General features: G+C 51.8%; 2 protein-coding genes across 4 annotated transcripts; one reads left to right on the top strand and one right to left on the bottom strand.

Annotated features, from left to right (window-relative positions):
- Window positions 1-81: 81 nt before the first annotated feature.
- On the bottom strand, window positions 82-12,656 carry PLOD1 (procollagen-lysine,2-oxoglutarate 5-dioxygenase 1). Of its 3 annotated transcripts, none has more exons than XM_088136840.1 (19): window positions 11,638-12,656; window positions 9,982-10,073; window positions 9,381-9,514; window positions 8,791-8,954; window positions 8,032-8,144; window positions 7,805-7,868; window positions 7,047-7,144; window positions 6,613-6,714; window positions 6,029-6,160; window positions 5,751-5,872; window positions 5,565-5,669; window positions 5,028-5,153; window positions 4,506-4,647; window positions 4,172-4,285; window positions 3,657-3,722; window positions 2,877-2,981; window positions 2,508-2,654; window positions 1,562-1,687; window positions 82-542 (listed from the first exon to the last, which is right to left on the bottom strand). In XM_088136840.1, exons 1-19 carry the CDS (start codon window positions 11,711-11,713, stop codon window positions 402-404), a joined length of 2,169 nt encoding a protein of 722 aa, XP_087992966.1. In that variant the 5' UTR covers window positions 11,714-12,656; the 3' UTR covers window positions 82-401. The 3 variants fall into 3 exon arrangements, with proteins under 3 accessions (XP_087992966.1, XP_007441485.2, XP_087992967.1); XM_007441423.3 differs by having other exon boundaries at window positions 400-1,036; XM_088136841.1 differs by having other exon boundaries at window positions 400-1,036; window positions 11,748-12,656.
- A 20-nt stretch (window positions 12,657-12,676) lies between these two features.
- On the top strand, window positions 12,677-17,875 carry KIAA2013 (KIAA2013 ortholog). The gene is made up of 2 exons (XM_015890476.3): window positions 12,677-13,766; window positions 15,002-17,875. Exons 1-2 carry the CDS (start codon window positions 12,818-12,820, stop codon window positions 15,859-15,861), a joined length of 1,809 nt encoding a protein of 602 aa, XP_015745962.2. The 5' UTR covers window positions 12,677-12,817; the 3' UTR covers window positions 15,862-17,875.
- The last annotated feature ends 460 nt before the right edge of the window (window positions 17,876-18,335 follow it).

Here is an 18,335-nt window from a genome sequence, read left to right as displayed (position 1 = left end):
TTCAGAAATATTCGTTACTGATGTCGCGGAAGGAGCTTCTACCGACACAGAGGCTGAGAAAAATCAAGGCAGGCGTTTGGCTGTTTAAAATAAAAATCTGTTTAATGTCAAACTGTAGTGTAAAAATCTCCTAGCAAAATCTGTACAACTTATGCAGAGAAAGTGGGTGAGTGAACAATGGTGCTGACTTTTAAATAAATACACACACGTAGAAAGCTCTCTGCTCTGGCATCGGGAACCAAGACGCTTTGGATAGGATACCAAAGAAAAGCATCCTGAGCCCATTTTGCATTCCAGATACATTTCTAATGCATTTGCCACACTCTTCTCCTCTTGCCCAGTTTCCAGAAAAAGAGAAATGTAAAGCCAGGGGGGAAAAGGAATGTGATGAGTTGTCTTCATTATCCTTCTGTTTCCCAAACCTTTCGTAGCAACCATCCAAAAGGCACAGTGATCGTTTTAAGAGGCTCCGTCCCATCAGCAGAGAGCAGGAAACATTCCAGCGCGTCACCTTGGACCCCGAAACGTCTTGGGCGTCTCCGCTGGAAGGAAAAGTGTGGAAGCTGAGCAATTCTTACCATGAGGCAAGGGGGAAGGTGGGCGCCCTTCCCGGGTGGAAAGCGGTGGGTCAGGTTGCTCTAACTGGCTGGGGCATCGCTGGAGGTTGGGGCGGAGAGAACCCAGCAGAACCAGAGCCCCTCTTAGCGATGGTATTTAATCTGGGCAATGTCTCTTGCAACCAGTCGGTATCCGATCCAGTTGTCTGTTCCGGAAGTCCAGCACTCCTCTCCTGGGCGGAGCTGTCTGCCAAGAGGTCGAAAGGGCTGGCAGAAGAAGAAGTCCCCCCAAGTTCTTCTCCCCCGTCGCGGAAGAGGCAGCACTAGGGGTCGAGGAAGGACACGGCGATGTAGCGAGTCCCTTTGGTGGTGGGGAGGCCCTCGTGGTAATGTGTCAGGCGGCCTGGGTGCAGGAGGGTCCACCCTTTCCGGGGGGCTCGGATGGAGCAGTTGTAACGTAGGAAGCGGCAGCCCCCACCCTGCAGGGGAAGAAAAGCTGAAGCCCGTCTCCCCAGCAACAAAGTCCCTTTTGCTATTTTGAGTAAAACGAATCACGGCCGAGGCGGCAGTGACCTCAACTGTCCGCCCGCTGTCTGCGGGGAGGGCGAGGGGGATCGAGTTGCCGAACTGGAAAAGGCATTTGGAAGTCATCTCAGTCGGCACTCTGCTCCGTGCTGGAATTCTGCAGCGGCACCGTCTGTGATCAACGCCTGAATACTCCTCCAGCAAAAGAAAGCCCACCGTCCTCCAGAGCAAACCGCCCCACTATCAAATATGTTTTAGGTGCTGGAAATGCCTTCCAACATTTAGCCCAAATCGGCTTCCTTGCAAATATTCCTCCCCGCCTCCCCACCCCACCCCACCCCAGTTCTGGCCTTGCCCCCTGAGCACAATTGTAGAGATCTAAAAACTGCCCTTTCACCCTCCTCCATCCTCCCATCTCCCTGCTAAACCGACTCAGCAATTCCTCTAGGCTGGCCCCAAGATCTTCCACCGGCACTTACCTCATAATCGATCCCGACGCGATTCAAGGCAATGTTGATCGTGAACGTGGAAGCATCGTGATGCGGCATCAGGGAAGGCTGCTCGTCCGGTTTGTACCGGACCACAAAGGCGAGCTCGAACTGGGTCTGCGGAAAAAGGGGCAAAAGGAACTTGTGTGGGGCAAAGGCTTTGGAGCACGAGGCAGGGCCAGCTGAAGGAGAGAGTCAGTGGAGCACGGAAGAGAATTACGCTGCGTTTTTCGCAACACCTCCAGATGGGAAAAGATGGGGCGTCTTCTGGCCACTCCGAAATGTGATTCAGTGGTCAGTCTTGACCTCTCCCTCTGCCACATGCCTTCTGTTTTTATTCAATTTAATCTTCACTTGGCACTTTTCATGGAAAATCCCCCCTTAAAAGCTTAGGAAACTGGATTGGGTTGGGGAAGATGGGGTTGGACCATCAATCCTATGCACAGCTAGCGTCTGAGGACAAATCCATCAGAATTCGTTTTTCCCAAAAATGAGTCCAGAGGGAAAAAGGTGCACCTGAATAAAACCATTTAGGGGAGAGCTCAGCGCAAAGGAAATACTTGGCCTGCTAAAGACTGTGCCTGAGTCCTTAGAAAGCCATCAGGAGTGACGAGAGAACGAGAGAGACGACTGGTCTAACTCAGGAGACGCAGCTACCTACATTCCAGAAACTCGAGTCAGTGAGCCACGTGGCTCCAAAAGGGTCTGTAAATATATCTGGGAGCGCTCATCCACTGCTGATTGTCCCTACCTGTTCAGTTACAACAATTTATCAAAGTGTGATTCCTGCTTTTGGCGTACACGGGCCACCATATTTTCTTCTTTCTCTTGGTCTCCCCGAAACTGCACTTCAAAGCCCTTCGCTTCAGGAACCCAGGGCCGCCATTTCAAACTTTACCACGAGTCTCCAATCCCAGCGAGTACAAATTGAACTCACCTGTGTATAGTAGCCGGGGTAGAGCTTCTCCGTGATGGGTGCAATGTAATGCAGGAGAAACCTGTACCATTCGCGCTCAAAGTTGATCTGGTTCATGTGGATATCGATCGTTGGGACGTTCTCATAGCCCCCCAAGATCCTGTGGTCCTGTAAAAACATTGTGTTATAACAAGTTAGCTGACAGCTGTTCCCAAAACTAAGACACAGAAACTGGGGGAAGGTTACGTTCGCCTTCAAATCAGCCGCTGGCCTGGGGCAGGGCAAACTTTTATCAGCAGGCAACTTGGCTAAGAAAGCAACCTCCATGGAAAAGAAGGATCCTGGCCCCTCCTCAGGTCCTTGATAAACCATATTTATAAGGCTCCTTACCGTGTTGTCTCCCTTGGACCATCCGCCAAAATGTTCCATCTCTTCAACCAACTCGTCGCAAGCCGTGTCGGTAAATATGGGGAACCAGTAGACATCTGGACAGGGCTGGCCAATGGAAGGATAAGGGATAGGTAATAAATTCCAAAGTGTTTTCATTCCAGGAAAATACCTTCTCCAAGGAACAGTTCCTGCACTGGCAGCTTTGAAATGATTTAATGCGATTTCGTAGCAAAGATCATGTTGTGGATGTCACAACCCCGCCAATCAGTGCTGGGTGGAACCAACAGCAGGACGATGGCCAAGGGGAAATATATAAAAGCTCCTGCAAGTTTGAAAATTCAGGAGCAACCATGGAAAAGACCCTGCCGTTTCTTCATTCATAAGCTGACCGAGACAACTTGGTTCTATCGGAAATTTAGGAGATTGTTTGATGCTGTGCAGTGTTCACTTTATTTTGTGTTTCATGTTATTAGTTTAATGCTATATTTTAATAGCTGTTTTTATGATCCTGGAATCAAATGTCTGTTTTGCACCACTCTGGAACAGTCTGTTAAACGATGTGTTTTAAATGAACAATAAACATTAAAAAATCTGATTTAAAAATAAGCAGAAGCAACTGGGGAAAGGAAAACGGTTTTGGTTTTGCTGCTTCCAAGAGAAAAGAGCCGATCTTTCAGAAAGGTGCCCTTTCCTACACAGAGGACCGAGACCTCTTCCCTCCTCCTTTCTGCCGGCCTCCCGCACCCCAATTCAACCATAACAAAGACTTAAGCTATTTACCGTTTCTACCAATTTGCCTTTTAAGGCGGCCGTGTAGTTTGGGTGAATGTATTTCTCCTTCCAATCCTGATTAGTGAGAGGGAAAAAAAGGAAGAAAATAGGTAGGATGCTCAATTTATTGTTTCTCCCCTAAAAAACTCTTACAAGGGACTATCACTTCTTTTGCAAACACATGCATGCACCCTCATTTTGGAACTTGGGGGGCTGGGTTCAAAATTGGAAGTCATAAATGCACGATGCGTCCTCGAGAAAGCCACCGGTTCTCGTGTTTCCCAGCTGTTATTTGCTCCAATTCATTCCAACTCCTCCCTGCCCAAATCTGCTTTTAGGGACCGCATCGCCCAACCTCTGTAACTCCCAGTCTCTTAGTCCTCTGCTCCATCTTTCTATGTGAACCCTTGTTCTCAGAATTCCCTCCCCCTAAGAAGCACAACCCTTTCCTTAATCCTTTCAAACTGGCCCCTACCTCACCCCACACCTGTCTCACTCTCAAATTTCAGAGAAAGTCTTCTCACCTCTGGGTTGCTGAAGATTTGCCAGAGATCGTTGTGCAGGTGGCTGGTCTGATAATTCTCCAGGGATAGGATATGCCCAAACTGCTGCTGGTTTGTCAAGAACATGAACACCCCCTGCAGGAAAAGCAGACCCCCTCTGTTTTATGGAGATCTGCGATGATCTACCCCATAACTAGTCCGACAACTGAAGGACGAGAAGCTCTGCCCCCCAAGTACTATGGGACTACAACTCCCAACAACCCTGATGCTTTATTTTCTTTCCAGTCTTCTTACTCTACCTTCGTCTTCTTCCCCACCTTTCCTGAAGGCGCAGCCTTTTGCTTCCCGCACCAACCTGCTCACGGATGTTGCGGCACAGAGCCATATCTGCATCCAGTTTGCCACTGTGGAAAAGGTCGAGGTGAGCGAGTTGCGACCTCAGGACGCTGCCCTTGATCAGATAGACGCTAGAAATGTATGGGACATTCCAGAGGCCACTGAGGGAGAGAAAGAGAGCCGATCAGGCATGGAAAGAACTGGGCCAGATAATAAGCTATTAAACAAACTGAAGAAGAAACTATTTCTGTGCAGTGCTTACTGTCAGAGGCTTATTTTCAACAGGGAATCAGGAAAACCCTGCAAAAAATGGATCTGGATGCACAGGGCTTACGATCAGACGCTTCAGCGTGTGATGGTTTAAGAGCCAAAGCGTATTGGAACTGAACCATCAGAAAGCCCCAACAATATTGTTCGGTACCTTTTGAACTGTGTGGCCCTTTTCAGCCACGAGACTCAAAGCCCAGAGAAACTTCCAGAGAAAAATGGCTTCAAAGGAGAGTTTTGGAAGCACCTCTCCTGAGTCTGTCGCGCTACTCACATCCTCCGCCTCTGGACAATATCCACATAATCCTCTGAGCGGGCGTAATAACCCTCAGCGCTCAAGGCCCCCCAGAAATTCGACCAGAGTTTCCCCATGCGGCTCACGAGAGGGGCGATCACAAACCTGGCAGAGAGAGAGACAGAGAAGAAGGCATAAAAGAACTCCAAGAATAATAAGAATGTGGGCACTCTTTTGGTTATATAGTAGTAGGAACGAGTGGGGGCACTGTCCACTCTACCCTTAAAAAAACCCAGACGGCCAAGGGAATTCACACTCTCTCTATAAATGATGCAGAACACATCTTTGTACTGCTTGCTGTAGTTTTGCTACCTATGAAAGGAGAAAAGAACTAGGCAGGGTAATGAATTCCTCCTCCTTGGGGATTCAGCCCTAAAATCCCATAACGAATAAAGCTCCACAGCAGATGCAGAATCTGTTCTAATCTAGCGGATCCCTCTATGATCTGGAGAAAGGAAATGCTGCCTGCGTCTTCCCTCAGGCCTGTCAGCCACAGGAGCGCAGCCCCCGACTCACTTATTCCGTTCCATCAGGATCTGCAAGGTGTCTGGATTCTTGAGCACCACTTCGGCGTCCAGACTGAAGTAATATTCACAAGCAGGGTTCTGCCTACACAGATTCCTAGAAGGGGAGGAAGCAAAGAGTGAGGCTCAAGTGAAAAAGCACCAATCTTGGGGTGAGCAGCCTCTCAGCATCTCTTACACGCTCATGTTGCGAGCATCGGCATTCTTGAGATGATCCTCCGGCCCGATCACTTTGAGGGAGCGGTATTCTGGCCTGTGCTTGTTCACGAAGGAGCCCACCTGGGACAGGTGATGCTTTTCCTGCACATGACATGGAGCAAAACCTGTTACAGAAGGGCCAACCATTCTGGCAAGCAGCCACGTTCACCGGCTGTCCTTGCGGGTTATGAATTGAGAGGCCAAGCAGTTGCAGTGGGTGGAGGGGGCAGCCCGCTCAGCCAGACGGCCCCAACTCACACGATTGTGGATGAATAGGTGGATTTTCTTTTTTGGATAGCGGAGAAGCTGGAGCCTTCGGAAGAACTGGTCAAGGAAGGGGGTGGGTTGTTCAATAAAGACGCCAATCACGGTCAGAGGAAGTGAGTCTTCCTGCAGAGAGGACGGGAAAAAGAATATCGGACCCAAAGCTGAGGACAGTCACCCTGTGTCTGAAAAAGGGTAATCAATTTGTAAGTAGGGCTACATTTCTTATCTTCTAGCCCAGAACCCTGGATTGCTGCAACTGTCAACCCTGCCAGAGATTCCCTCTTCCTTGCAGCACCAGGCAATGCAAAAACCCAAAACCAGGTTCTCTTGTTAAAACACCACGGAAATCAAGCCTTGGCAATCTGGCAAACGTAAAACTGGTTTAAATGCGTCTGCTTTTAATCTCTCACACCACTTGGGAAACGTTGGGATTTCAGGTCTACAGGTAATTCGGAATCTCTAATAGAAATTTCATATCTTCAGCAAATGCGCGTTGCCAAGCCAAGCAATGAAACAATGCAAAGCGTAACTTTTTTAACCTTCCCCAGTCCTGCCAGCATCGCACGAGCTCTTACTTTCAAGCCAGTGAGATTCTTCAGGCTTTCGTTGCAAACGGTGCAGCCCGTCTCAAAGGTCCAGGACCGAGGGATATAGTTCCCCAGGTAATTCAGCTGCAGCTTTGGGGAGAAAAAGATTCCCAAAGGCTGTGTTCACACTGCTGAAACAGAAAACTCCCTTTCTTTGTCAGTCGGATTCCACCACAACTCTCTTTTCCATCACCAGCCGCCCAAGGCCCTACTGCTGAAACTGGGCTGAGCCACCCTGCTTTTTGGGGCTAAGCAGGGGCTTTGCCACTGAGGCCTACTCTGCCTCCTGAAGCAATTTCCAATCTTGGCAAACGGCTGCCAGGAATCAAAGCCCAAACAAGCTTTGTTCCAGAGCAAGAAGGGCAGAAGGACACACATTTTGGATGGCCATCCTGCTTCCAGGGATCTGGGATTCGGCATACCTTGGTGGGTCCGTTTCCGTGAATCACAACCGGGAGGGTATCAAATGCCAGATTCCGCACTCTCACCTGGCCGTTTTCAAATTTCAGAGCCACTTCGTCTTCAAGAGCAAAGAAGCAGGGAAACAGAATAAAACAAAAAGGTTCTTTTTGTGTGTATGCCGGGGGAGATAATGGTTTTGGGCATTAATAAAGTGTGACCCAGCTCTTCAAAGCAGCTTTGTCCTTGGAAAACATCCAGTCAAAGCCAAGAGACGCAATCTTTCCCACCTGATGCAACAGAAATACATTTTAGGAGCAATCGACCCAGTTTGCAAAACAAAAAAAATCTCTAAGAAGCTTAATTAAACCTTTGACGGTTTCACCTCATAGGCAAGAAGTAGCAGGTGATAATATAAACCATGCAGCAGCAGGAAGTCGGGGGGGCGCGAATGGGGTAAAGAATCATCCCAAATCCTCTATCAACTATGGAGCAAGCATGTTGTGGCTGCTAACTCCTCTGCAATCTGCTACTTGAGCTCCTTTTTAAATGGAGTTGCTCCTCCGCAGTTTGGCTCCAACTGGAGTTGCTTGGCAAACCGAATAAAGGCTTTACGCAGGGGTCAACAGCCCCGGGGAACTATCCAGAGACTCCCGGGCGGCCGTAAAGTCACGTAATGCTTGTTTACAGCACTCAAGCAGGAGTGGGAGAATCACCATTAAGCCCAAGCAGATTTTATTTCTGAGGGCAGGAAACATCCATTCTTTCCACAGATTCTCACCTAGAGCGCCGTTAAGATTTTGGAAGATCCGGCACCTATGATCCAAAGTTATATTGATGGTCCCCTGCAGAGGAGGAAAAAAAATGGGAAGAATGATAAGGATTGGAAAAGGTAAGTGTAAGAGGACACCCACGTTGCTCTACAGTAGCTAAAAATCAGGAGTCTCATAGCACCTTTTCAGACTAACACGTTTTATGAAAAGGTGGAAGCTTTCATGAGCTGCTCACCCGCTGTTCAGGATCCAGAAACACTTTGGTGTAAAAGAGCTGGTCACTGTCACTGTCGAGGCCTTGCCAACGTGCCACCAATTTGCTGAGATATGGAGCGTAACCTATGAATCCTGCAGGAAGAGAGAATAAATGTTCCTCTTTCTTCGTCTCAGATGGGCAGCTTAGCCCCCTGAATGGCGCTGGCATCAAGGAAAAAGATAAAGTAATTCTCTTTTATGGACTATCTGTGCCAGAGATGCAAAGTCTGTAAGTTTCGCAGCTGCAGAGACTCCTCCTCCAAGAAGCACATCGTTCATATATGACAAAATGCCACTTTCCTTGCGGGTTAAAAACACGTGCTTTGAAAACCCTACCTCGCTCCCATCTCGATAAAGACACCTGGGATTATTCTGTCGCTGTTCCACTCCATGACACCCTCTTTGTAACAAGAAGTTTTCTACTTCTAGACCAGTTAGCTCAAAACAACGTTTTCCTACAATTGTTTTATATACCGGCAAGGCCATCACTGGTCAATGAAATATCAAATAGGGATTATTTTATTTTAGGGAGAAGCAGAAGTCCAAAGCTTATCTTCCACTGTAAAAAAAATGTTTCTGGTTTCTAGACCAGATTTTTAGGTAATCCTCAACATTCATTTGTACTTGCTGTCCACGGCTTCCAAACAGAGATCAACAGCTCAAATTTCATCCCGGCTCTCCTTTCCTCACCACTCACTCAGTGTTTCTTCTGGTGGCTTCTGTTCCCACCTTCTCTTACCTCCAGATCCCAGAAACCTCTTCCCCTCTTGGACCGGTGGGTACTTGGCTTCCAATCTTCGGTCCGGGTAGATGAGTGTCTCTGATGAAAAGACAACTTTTGATTTGGCCTGCCTGAATTTCTTCAGGACTTCTCCAGGCCCTGAAGCAAAGATGACGTCGTAGCTGCAAGAGGAGAAGAGGGACATTTGAAGGAAAGTTTACACCGCAAAGAGAAAAACAGGGAACAATCAAGAAATTGCCTGCTCAGAGTTGGGGGAGCACACGTACCTACCAATCTTAAGATCTTTATCCTTTTGTATTCCAAGCATTTTTCCCCCCAAGGTGGAGATTCTGAAGTTGAGGTGCCCTACCATCATTTAAACGAACTTGTTTTAAATAAACCATTGTTACAATTATCCACAGTTTGCAGTGCAGATAATGCAACAAACCGTAGTTAAGCAGGAACAAAAATGTTCAGCTCCTCCTGGCTACAGGAGGCAAGAAGAAGGGAGTCTCCTAGACTTAGCCACATCTCAACTCTGCTGTTAGCATATAGCAATGTCTGATTCAGGCCTTGGTATCCTGGCAATTCTGCTCGCCAGCAATTACCTCTCTGTGAAAAGGATCAGCAAGTCTTCCTTGTCTGCGTAGGCTTCCAAAGCCGATTTCAAGAGACGGATCTTCTGTCCGCCTCCTGCTCTCTTGTCATCTCGGTCATTCCACTCTTCACCTAATCCCAGAACCTGGGCAGACAAAAGGCAATTTTGTGACAGTCATGTCCAGGTTTCAATCTACTTGGTCGGTGGTTGTCCCCTCTGAACTGAACTGAAGGAAACAACTAACATCTTATTTAGAGAACAAATTTCACTGCACTGGGAGTTTTCTATAGACATTTACAGTATCAACTAGAAAAAGATTCCCAAGGCTTCTCATATTATATTACTGTTGCTTAATAACTTTGTTCTTTATGGTACAATTAGGAAAAACAAATAATTAGCAACTAACAGGTGTATAAACAACTAACATGACTACGGACTCATTAACATTAACTGAAATTAAAAATCACAGGTGATATCCTGCCTGTTTTTGCCAGATACTTTTCCAAGGGTGCATTTTGAAATTTGAGGAAATGCAAGGAGTTTTGAATTAGGAATTGGGTTTTGCCTTGATACAACTTGGCATCTCTATTCAGATTAGTTATTGGCACTACCTTTAGGTTATAGTTGAAAACTTGGGCTGATCTTTGGAAACGCTTGAAGCCTTCAGTCTCCTTCATAGCCACAGTAAGGACCAATAAATTATCTGGGTGGATGAGAAAAAGCAAAGAATCAGATACACATCTCCCAAATTATCGCTGCAACATCTTCTCGCATCCCTCAATCACAGCAACTTTTGGTTTTTTTTTGCGTTCTCAAGAGACATAGCTTTGTTGTAAAACACAGGCTTTGAATGGAAAAATTTCCAGGTTCATTTGGTAGGCTCCCCCATTTCTTGAAAATCCCACTGTTTGTGAACTGGGAAGCCAAGCCCTCTAAGAAAAATCGTTTGGAATATTTGGTGGAAGTCGGTCCCTGGACTCTAAGGTGGTTTATGGCAATGGCTGCCAAGTGTGGGATGGAGATACAAGAAAGTGAAGCAGGAATCTCAAAATATCAAAGAACCGGTTGATGGAAAGAACACTCTATGCAAAGGCCTTTTTTAAAGTCTCTGGAGGAAAATTCTGGCTGAGAGAGAGGCAATCCCAAAAAAGTTTGCCCCTTTTTTTTAACGTACAAGTTGCACAGCCTTCCAAACAATGCTTTTCCCCTCTCTCTCAATACTGAAGTTTTTCCAAGACGTATGTGCGGGACGTGATTTTAGATGAGTCAGAAATGGGTGCTCAAGCTTTGGCTGAATCTTTCCTCCGGCACTCTCACACACCACAAAATCCACCTGGAGTCGACCAGCGAGAATAAACAAAGCAACCGAAATGCAACTTATAACCACTGTCAGCTTTCTGCCAACACGGCGAGGCTGCAGCACAGCAGGGAAAACGGCATGCCCAGATTTTTTTTTGGAAATGTGGAAGGCAGCCTCCATTCATGAGAGCTATCTCACATGCCTTCATGCCTGTGGGGAACACCACTGGGGAAACATCCTGCGAACACCACATCAAAAGCCCGCTAGAAGGGCAATTTCTGGCCCCGTTTGAGGGGGGAGTTTATATCTTGATTTACAAGAAGCTTACGCTCTGCCTGCAGAAGACCCCGCATCAAAGATTAAGGCTATTTGATTTGCGCTCCACTGCAATTCAGCCACACAGATTTGAGCCCACATTGAAAGAGAAACATCGGAGAAGCAATCGGCACCTCACGAAAGCTTATCCTTTTGAATAAAAACTGTTTGTTAGAAAAGGTGCTCCCAGGCTCCTCCTGATTTTTTGGTACCAGAGACCAAGAAGGCTCTCCTCCTCCAAACTGAGCAAGAACGCGCCACTTCGGATAGTGAAGAAAATTGTTTACTTTTTCTTTTCGCAGAGGGATAAGAAAGTACAAGATGGTGCCGTGTCAAGCGATCAGATCAAACCCAATATTATTTATTATGGTCGTAAACCAGCATTAAGCGTCAAGTGAAATTCCACAAGCGAGGCACGGTGTCTCTCATCTTCTCTCCCTCCCCGGGGAAAAGAGGTCCCATGGAGGATTTCAGAGAAAGCAAACTTCCAAGCCAGTCTTCCCAGACTTTTCAGCAATGCCCCCCCACACACACACACCCTGGCACAGCCAGCGATGGGGACGAGTGCCTGGAGGGCACTGCTTAGACAAGGCAAGAGAACTGGATGTCCCCCCCCCCGCGCACACACACACACACACACTCCTTAGCTTACCATCCTGGGCTTCATTGCTCCCACCCTCCAGGGGTGTTAGGAAAAGCAGGAGGAGGAGCAGAGACGGAGGGGACATGGCGGGGAGACTCCAACGAGGGGATCCCGCTTACTCAGTCCAGCTGTTGGGGGGAAGGCTGCAGACTGAGCTGGAAAGCAAGCCCCTCCTCGCCATCCGGGGGCTGATGTGCCACGCAATAAACACGCCTCCTGAACGGGGGGGGGGGGGGGGAAGAACTCCTCCCCTCTTCAGTCCGGCCCATCCTGGGGCCCCCCCATCAGCCTTCCCCGCGTCCAGATCCACAGCCCGGAGTCCCCCCTGCAGAAGGGACGGCAGAAAAAGAAAGTTGCACAAAGGCACAAAATCAGCACGGCGGCGTTGTGGCTATCCCCACGTTGCCGTTTCCAAAGAGCTGCATCTAATCTCGCAGCACCCGGAGCCCAAATCATCCGACTCCTGGCGCTTTCTCCTGGGGGCTTCGGAGCCTAATTCCCAGGACGTCTGTCCACCGGCTGTGCTGGCCGGGGCTGATGGAACCTGGAGTCCCCGAGAGAGGGAGAAGGAAAGCAGGGAGGCTTGGATGGGTGGTCCAGCTGAAATCTTTCCCCCAGAGGCCAGAGTTGTTCTCTCTGCTGCCTCTGGGAAGGCCTGCCCTGCAGATGCTCAGAGACCCCCTGCTTCCAATAAAGGGGCACTCTGCAGAGGCTCAGAGACCCCCTGCTTCCAATAAAGGGGCACTCTGCAAAGGCTCAGAGACCCCCTGCTTCCAATAAAGGGGCACTCTGCAGAGGCTCAGGGACCCCCTGCTTCCAATAAAGGGGCACTCTGCGGAGGCTCGTAGGCCCCCCGCCCTCGGCAAGGGCCCGGGGCGGCGAGGGGCGCTCTGCAGATGCTCAGAGGGGCGCCGCTGCTCCCCGCGCCCCCGGCAGAGGCGCTCTGCGGATGCTCAGAGGCCGCCGCCGCCGCCAGGGGGACTCCCTCGGCCTCGGGCCGCCCCGAGCGCGGAGGAGGCGGGGAGAAGCGCCGCCGCCCCGCCCGGGCCCGCCCCGCCGGCCCAGACGGCGAGGAGGCGGCGGCGGCGCGAGGCGGAAGGGCGGGCGACTAGGCCGCGCGGCCGGGGACTCGCGTAGCGCGCCGGCGGGCGCCATGAGGTAGCGCCGGCCGGGCGCCCCCGCCGCCTCGATGTGGGTGCAGCAGCGGCTGAAGGGGCTGCCGGGGCTGCTCTCCAGCAGCTGGGCGCGGCGGCTGCTGGCGCTGCTGGCGCTGCTGGCGGCGGCCTCCTGGTTCCTCGGCGGCGCCTGGCCGCGCCTGCTGCGCCTGCGGGCCGGGCGCCCGGCGGGCGGCGCGGCCGGGCTGTGCCTGCAGGCCGAGACGCGGGGCTGGCAGGCGCGCGCCCAGCGCGGCGAGGCGCGGCTGCTGGCGGGCGGGCCGCGCGCGGCGCCGGCGCTGGTGGGCAACGGGCACCTGCTGCTGGACGCCGACGCCAACCGGCTCTGGGTGGCGCCCGCGGGCGCCGCGCCGGCCCTGGCCACCGACTACGCGGCGCTGGCGCAGCTGCAGCTGCGCGGCGCGGCGGAGGGCGAGGCGGGCGCGGCCGCGCTGCTGCCCCGCGAGGGCGCCCTGCGGCGCGCGCGCTGCCTCCCGGCCGGCGGCGGCGGCGGCGGCTGCGTGGCGCTGCGCGAGGAGCTGCTGGCGCACCGGCGCCGCCCGCACCTGCTGCTGCAGCGCCTGGCCGCGGAGAACCCCACCGAGCGGCCCGTGGCGCTGGAGCTGGCCGCGCCGGGCGCGCCGGGCGGGCGCTTCGCCAGCAGCCTGGAGCGCGCGGGCGAGCGGCAGTTCGCGCTCTCGTCGGGCCGCGCGCTGCAGCCGCCGGGCGCCGCCGGGGTGGTGCTGGTGGTGGTGGCGGCCGAGCGGCTGCCCGCGCGCGTGCAGGTGGCGCCGCGCTCGCGCTTCGAGGAGACGCTGCGCTCCGTGGTGCTCGCCTCGGAGCCCGTCGAGCCCGCCCGCCTGGACGAGACCTTCAGCCGGCTGCGCGAGGCGGCCCGCAGGGAGATGCTGGAGGTGCTGCCGCTGCCCGCCGAGCAGCTGCTCCAGGAGCACCGCCGGGCCTGGGCCGAGCTCTTCATCTCAGGTGCGCCCCGGGGGCGCCGTCGGGGGGTCTCGGAAGCGCAGGTTTGGGGGCCTGGCCGCTGGAGTGCCACCGAGATGGGCATCCTGGAGCTGGGCGGCCCCGCAAGCCTGCCCGGGGCTGAAGATGCTCCGCACAGCTTGCCCGTAATGGGCGCGAGGTCAGCTTTGCAGTGCCCTGGGGAGGTGGCCCTAGAAACGTAAATTTGGGTGCTTGGCCCCAGCCAGGCCGCTGGAGTGCCACGAAGATGGGTGTCTTGGAGCTGGGCAGGTATCCCCAGACCTGGGGGCTTGGCTGCTAGAGTGCCACCGAGATGGGCATCCTGGAGCTGGGCGGCCCCGCAAGCCTGCCCGGGGCTGAAGATGCTCCGCACAGCTTGCCCGTAATGGGCGCGAGGTCAGCTTTGCAGTGCCCTGGGGAGGTGGCCCTAGAAACGTAAATTTGGGTGCTTGGCCCCAGCCAGGCCGCTGGAGTGCCACGAAGATGGGTGTCTTGGAGCTGGGCAGGTATCCCCAGACCTGGGGGCTTGGCTGCTAGAGTGCCACCGAGATGGGCATCCTGGAGCTGGGCGGCCCCGCAAGCCTGCCCGGGGCTGAAGATGCTCCGCACAGCTTGCCCGTAATGGGCGCGAGGTCAGCTTTGTCAGTGACGCCTCTCTGTTCCTTCGAGGGGCTTCTTGGCACGCAAGATTTAGGAAGCCCGCAAAAATCACCAAGCCCGCCTGCGTTGGTACGGAAGCAGCGGTGGCTGGCGGGTGGAGAACAGATTTTTATTCCTGAGGATAGAAATCTTAGCATTTTTTCCCGAAGTATTCTCTGGGCATCTTCCACTCGCGTTCCCAGCAATCTGTACAAACCGAGAAACTCCCCCTGTTCGGGAAGGAAGGGCGAATTCAGATGCGTGCCTGTCCGGTGCAAGAATGTAGAAATAGCCTTGGCTGGGACAGACTTTTTTATAGTCAGTATTATTCATGTAGCAGTACGATGATGGCCATAAAGGCCTGACCCAGCCTGTTAGGACAGGAGTATTTCCCAGTTTGTACAGATCGCATGAAGGTTTCTCACGTCTTGGAGAAGTAGGGGGAAAGCAGAGAAGCTCCTTCCTTTGTAACGGCACATGAGAATTTAATTGTGGGCTTCCCAGCTTCCTAACCTGATGACGGGGTGATGTGTCTGTCACCCCATAGAAAGACAGAGCTGACCGCAGGAAAAGCACTGAGCAATCCCTTTGCTTTCCAGGTGTAGAAATGCGGAAGATCACCGACGCTCACACTCCCTCCAGCGACACCGTCAACATGACCCTCTACTATGTCCTGTCGACCACCCCGGCGCCCCTCCTGGACCCCCACATCAGCCCTGAGGAGAAGGAGAAGATGGAAGCCGCTTTGAACTATGCGGACCACTGCTTCAGCGGCTACGCCACCATGCACGCCGAGAATCTGTGGCCGGGACAGTTGTCGACCGTCCTGCAGGTCCTGCAGCTCGCGAACCTGTGGAAGCTGACGCTCCAGAAACGAGGCTGCAAGGGGCTGGTGGCAGCCGGGGCCCACGGGCTCATGCAAGGCATGGTGCTGAGCTTCGGCGGGCTGCAGTTCACCGAGAACCACCTGCAGTTCCAGTCCGACCCGGAGGTCCTGCAGAACAGCTATTCCTTGCGGGGGATCCATTACAACAAGGACTTGATCAACCTGGCCGTGCTGCTGGATGCCGAGGGGAAACCCTTCCTGCACGTCTCCGTGAAGTTCCAGGACAAGCCGGTGAAGCTGTACGCCTGCGAGGGGGGCTGCTCCAACGATCCCGTGGAGCTGACGTCCGAGCTGCACGGCCACACGTTTCCCGTCATGGTGACGCAGCCCATCACGCCGCTGCTGTACATCTCCACCGACCTCGTCCACCTGCAAGATCTGCGCCACACGCTGCACCTCAAGGCCATCCTGGCCCATGAAGAGCACATGGCCAAACAGTATCCGGGCCTTCCCTTCCTGTTCTGGTTCAGCGTGGCCTCCCTCATCACTCTGTTCCACTTGTTCCTCTTCAAGCTCATTTACAACGAGTACTGCGGGCCGGGGGCCAAGCCGCTCTTCCGGAGCAAGGTATAGAACGTCGGCCGAGCTCGGCTCGACGGCCTGACCGGCTGAACCGAACCCGGATTTCCGGGGCTCGGATCCTTCTCCCTGACATCACCCTGGACGCAGGGAACCCATAGTTGCTCAGAACAGCCTCTGAATAAGCAGCCTTTGCACGTTTGCCTTTCTAGAAGATGTGATCTCAGCGGGGAGGCTGATAAAGCGAGGCTGGTCAATAATAAACACTCTGTTGGTTCTCCTGCCAGATTATTCAGGGTTAGCCCCTTTTCTGTAGCTGTGGTCATCTCAGTTCTGTCTGAGTGCTGTTCAAAAAAGAATTCACCGGCAGTGTGACGGGGGAGCGTGGCACCTGGGTTCCAAGGCTGACGAGAGGCGTGGTAAATAAGCGAGTATCAAGGGCCCTCACTGGGTTAACTTGCCCTGCAAGAACCAGGATGAAGGACGGATGCTCCTTGGGGGCAGAAAGGCTTGTCATGAATGCCCTTACTCCCCCAAAAATGCAGTGTATGGTGGAGCAAAAGCCAACCGTTCTTACCTGGCTTCTCTCCCCAATACACCCAGGCCTAGCCGTTCAGCCGAAGAGCAGAGACTGAAGCGGAAAGGTTACCCAGCGTAGCCGAGATTGACGTTGGCACAGAACTCTGGGGCTTGCGTCAGGTGGGAATGGCGCCTCATCTGACCCAAAAACCAGATTTCAGTGTCAAAACAGGGCAGGGGTGCAGCTGGAACTGCTGTGCGCCAAAAACATCAAAAAAGTCTTTGAACAATTGTTTAGGAGATGTAATGGGGAGAGATGTGGAAAGAGGTCCCTCACATAATACGTGCATATTGCTGGGATCCATTTTTCTCACTCCCTTCTGCCTCTTCCTCCTCTTGGGGTTGGTGCCTCAGCTATTCAGACAAGTCTTTTTTTTTTTTAAGAGTGATTGACAGGCTACCCAGCCCCTCTTGAAAAGTCCCAGTCCCTGCCAATGTCCAAAAAAACATAACCACCCTGGCAGAGATTTATTGGAACTGAGCACAGGGCCTTTTCTTTCTCTCTCTCTCCCTTTAAAAGTCTGCATTCCAAAACTTTCCCTGGAGCTTAAGAGCAATTTGCTATCATTAAAGCAGTTAAAAAGAGAGGCTGCCTGCGGGGTGGGGTGGGGGGGCTCCGTGTGTATACAGGTGCATTTTTCAAAGACAGCCTTGTGAAAACAACAGGAAGATGAATAGTCCAGAAAAACACCTTGGGCTCAAAAGCATCATTGCTCTTTGAGCAAATGAATGACTGAGTCTTGGGTCTTCTGTCTAAGGAGCTCAGCCCGAGACGAGCCCCCCGCTAGAGAGGGGAAGGGCCCCTAAAACAGCTTCACCTTCGGGGCCCTCCTGCAAAGGAGGTGCAAACAGGACACAACCCCCTGGGTGTCCTAGCTGTGTCTCTACACCCCCCCCCCAGGCCCTTTCGCTTCTTAGTTCTGTTGGCTTTCCTTACTCTTCGATAAAAAATACTTGAAAATGTGCATTAAGATTTTTTTATTTTGACGGCAAGTAATAAGACATTTAATCAGCACCCCTTTCGTTGGAACGTTCTTGCTTCTCACACTCAGCTGAAAATGGAGAATTTCTCTTTCCCCTCCCCAAACTGAATGCTGTCTCATTCCTTTGGGTGGACTTTAACTTATTGTTGGTGGGTTTCAGACGTCCATTTCTAACCGCGGTGTTTCGGACTGAATCACAGCCAGTTAAGAACATAGGGGTACGCATTAATCTCATGCTTTAATCTAGCACGGATAACAGGAATTCTCAGTCTTTCTCTGAGGGCAGCGTACAAAAGAGACCACCTTAATGACATTTCCTGGGGGGGGGGCAGAGGGCGTTGATTTACTCTTCCAACAAGCCTGTTGCTGTGTCCTGTTTTTTGAATTAGAGGGAGACTTACAAATTCTTCTGGTGATTTGAACACAATTGTTGTGATTCTTTTAAGATACCAAAGGTTCTGGGTTTGGGTTTTTTTTTTAAGAAATAAAAACCTTTCGAATCTGTACCTAATGGCTCTAATGGGTTTGTTCTTTCTTAAGCCCTGGTTTTGCTCTCTACCTGATTTATCTTGCCTGTAAAAAAAGAAAAGAAAACTGGGTTCACAGGACACAGATAGCCTAAGACAGCTAAGAAAAAAATATCACAGCTAACCTTGCCTTTCATTCCCATGGACAGACTTCAGACTTAAATCGTTTCATTCTCGAAGAACAACCGTCCCCAGATAATCTCCTTTGAATTGCAAAGGGTTTCCATATCTCCCATGAATTCACTGCTAACCCCCCTGCCCGGCAACTCCACACCCTAAATGCTTGTTCTGCTTTTTTTAATTTTCGGAGGCCATGTTAGTCCTAGTCTTCAAAGTACCCTAATTTTTTTTTTTTTCCTACGTAACTCAAAGACCTGGAAACTCAGAATGGGCAGGGAAGGGTTCAACAGATGTGTTAATGGTCTGCGCCATCCCCTCT

Source organism: Python bivittatus, unplaced genomic scaffold, assembly GCF_059951505.1.
Source record: "Python bivittatus isolate LINGU-HERP-01145 unplaced genomic scaffold, Pbiv_v1 ctg000090_np1212, whole genome shotgun sequence".
In the NCBI taxonomy this organism is placed as follows: domain Eukaryota; kingdom Metazoa; phylum Chordata; class Lepidosauria; order Squamata; family Pythonidae; genus Python; species Python bivittatus.
This window is presented reverse-complemented; position numbering and strand designations above follow the sequence as displayed.

Coding starts and splice junctions, on each gene's coding strand:
- PLOD1 (XM_007441423.3), bottom strand. CDS start 11,713: ATGTCCCCTCCGTCTCTGCTCCTCCTCCTGCTTTTCCTAACACCCCTG. Junction 9,515..9,981: donor TTTTCAACTATAACCTAAAG/GTAGTGCCAATA, acceptor TTGTCTGCCCAG/GTTCTGGGATTAGGTGAAGA. Junction 2,982..3,656: donor AAGGCAAATTGGTAGAAACG/GTAAATAGCTTA, acceptor TCCATTGGCCAG/CCCTGTCCAGATGTCTACTG.
- KIAA2013 (XM_015890476.3), top strand. CDS start 12,818: ATGTGGGTGCAGCAGCGGCTGAAGGGGCTGCCGGGGCTGCTCTCCAGC. Junction 13,767..15,001: donor GGCCGAGCTCTTCATCTCAG/GTGCGCCCCGGG, acceptor TTTGCTTTCCAG/GTGTAGAAATGCGGAAGATC.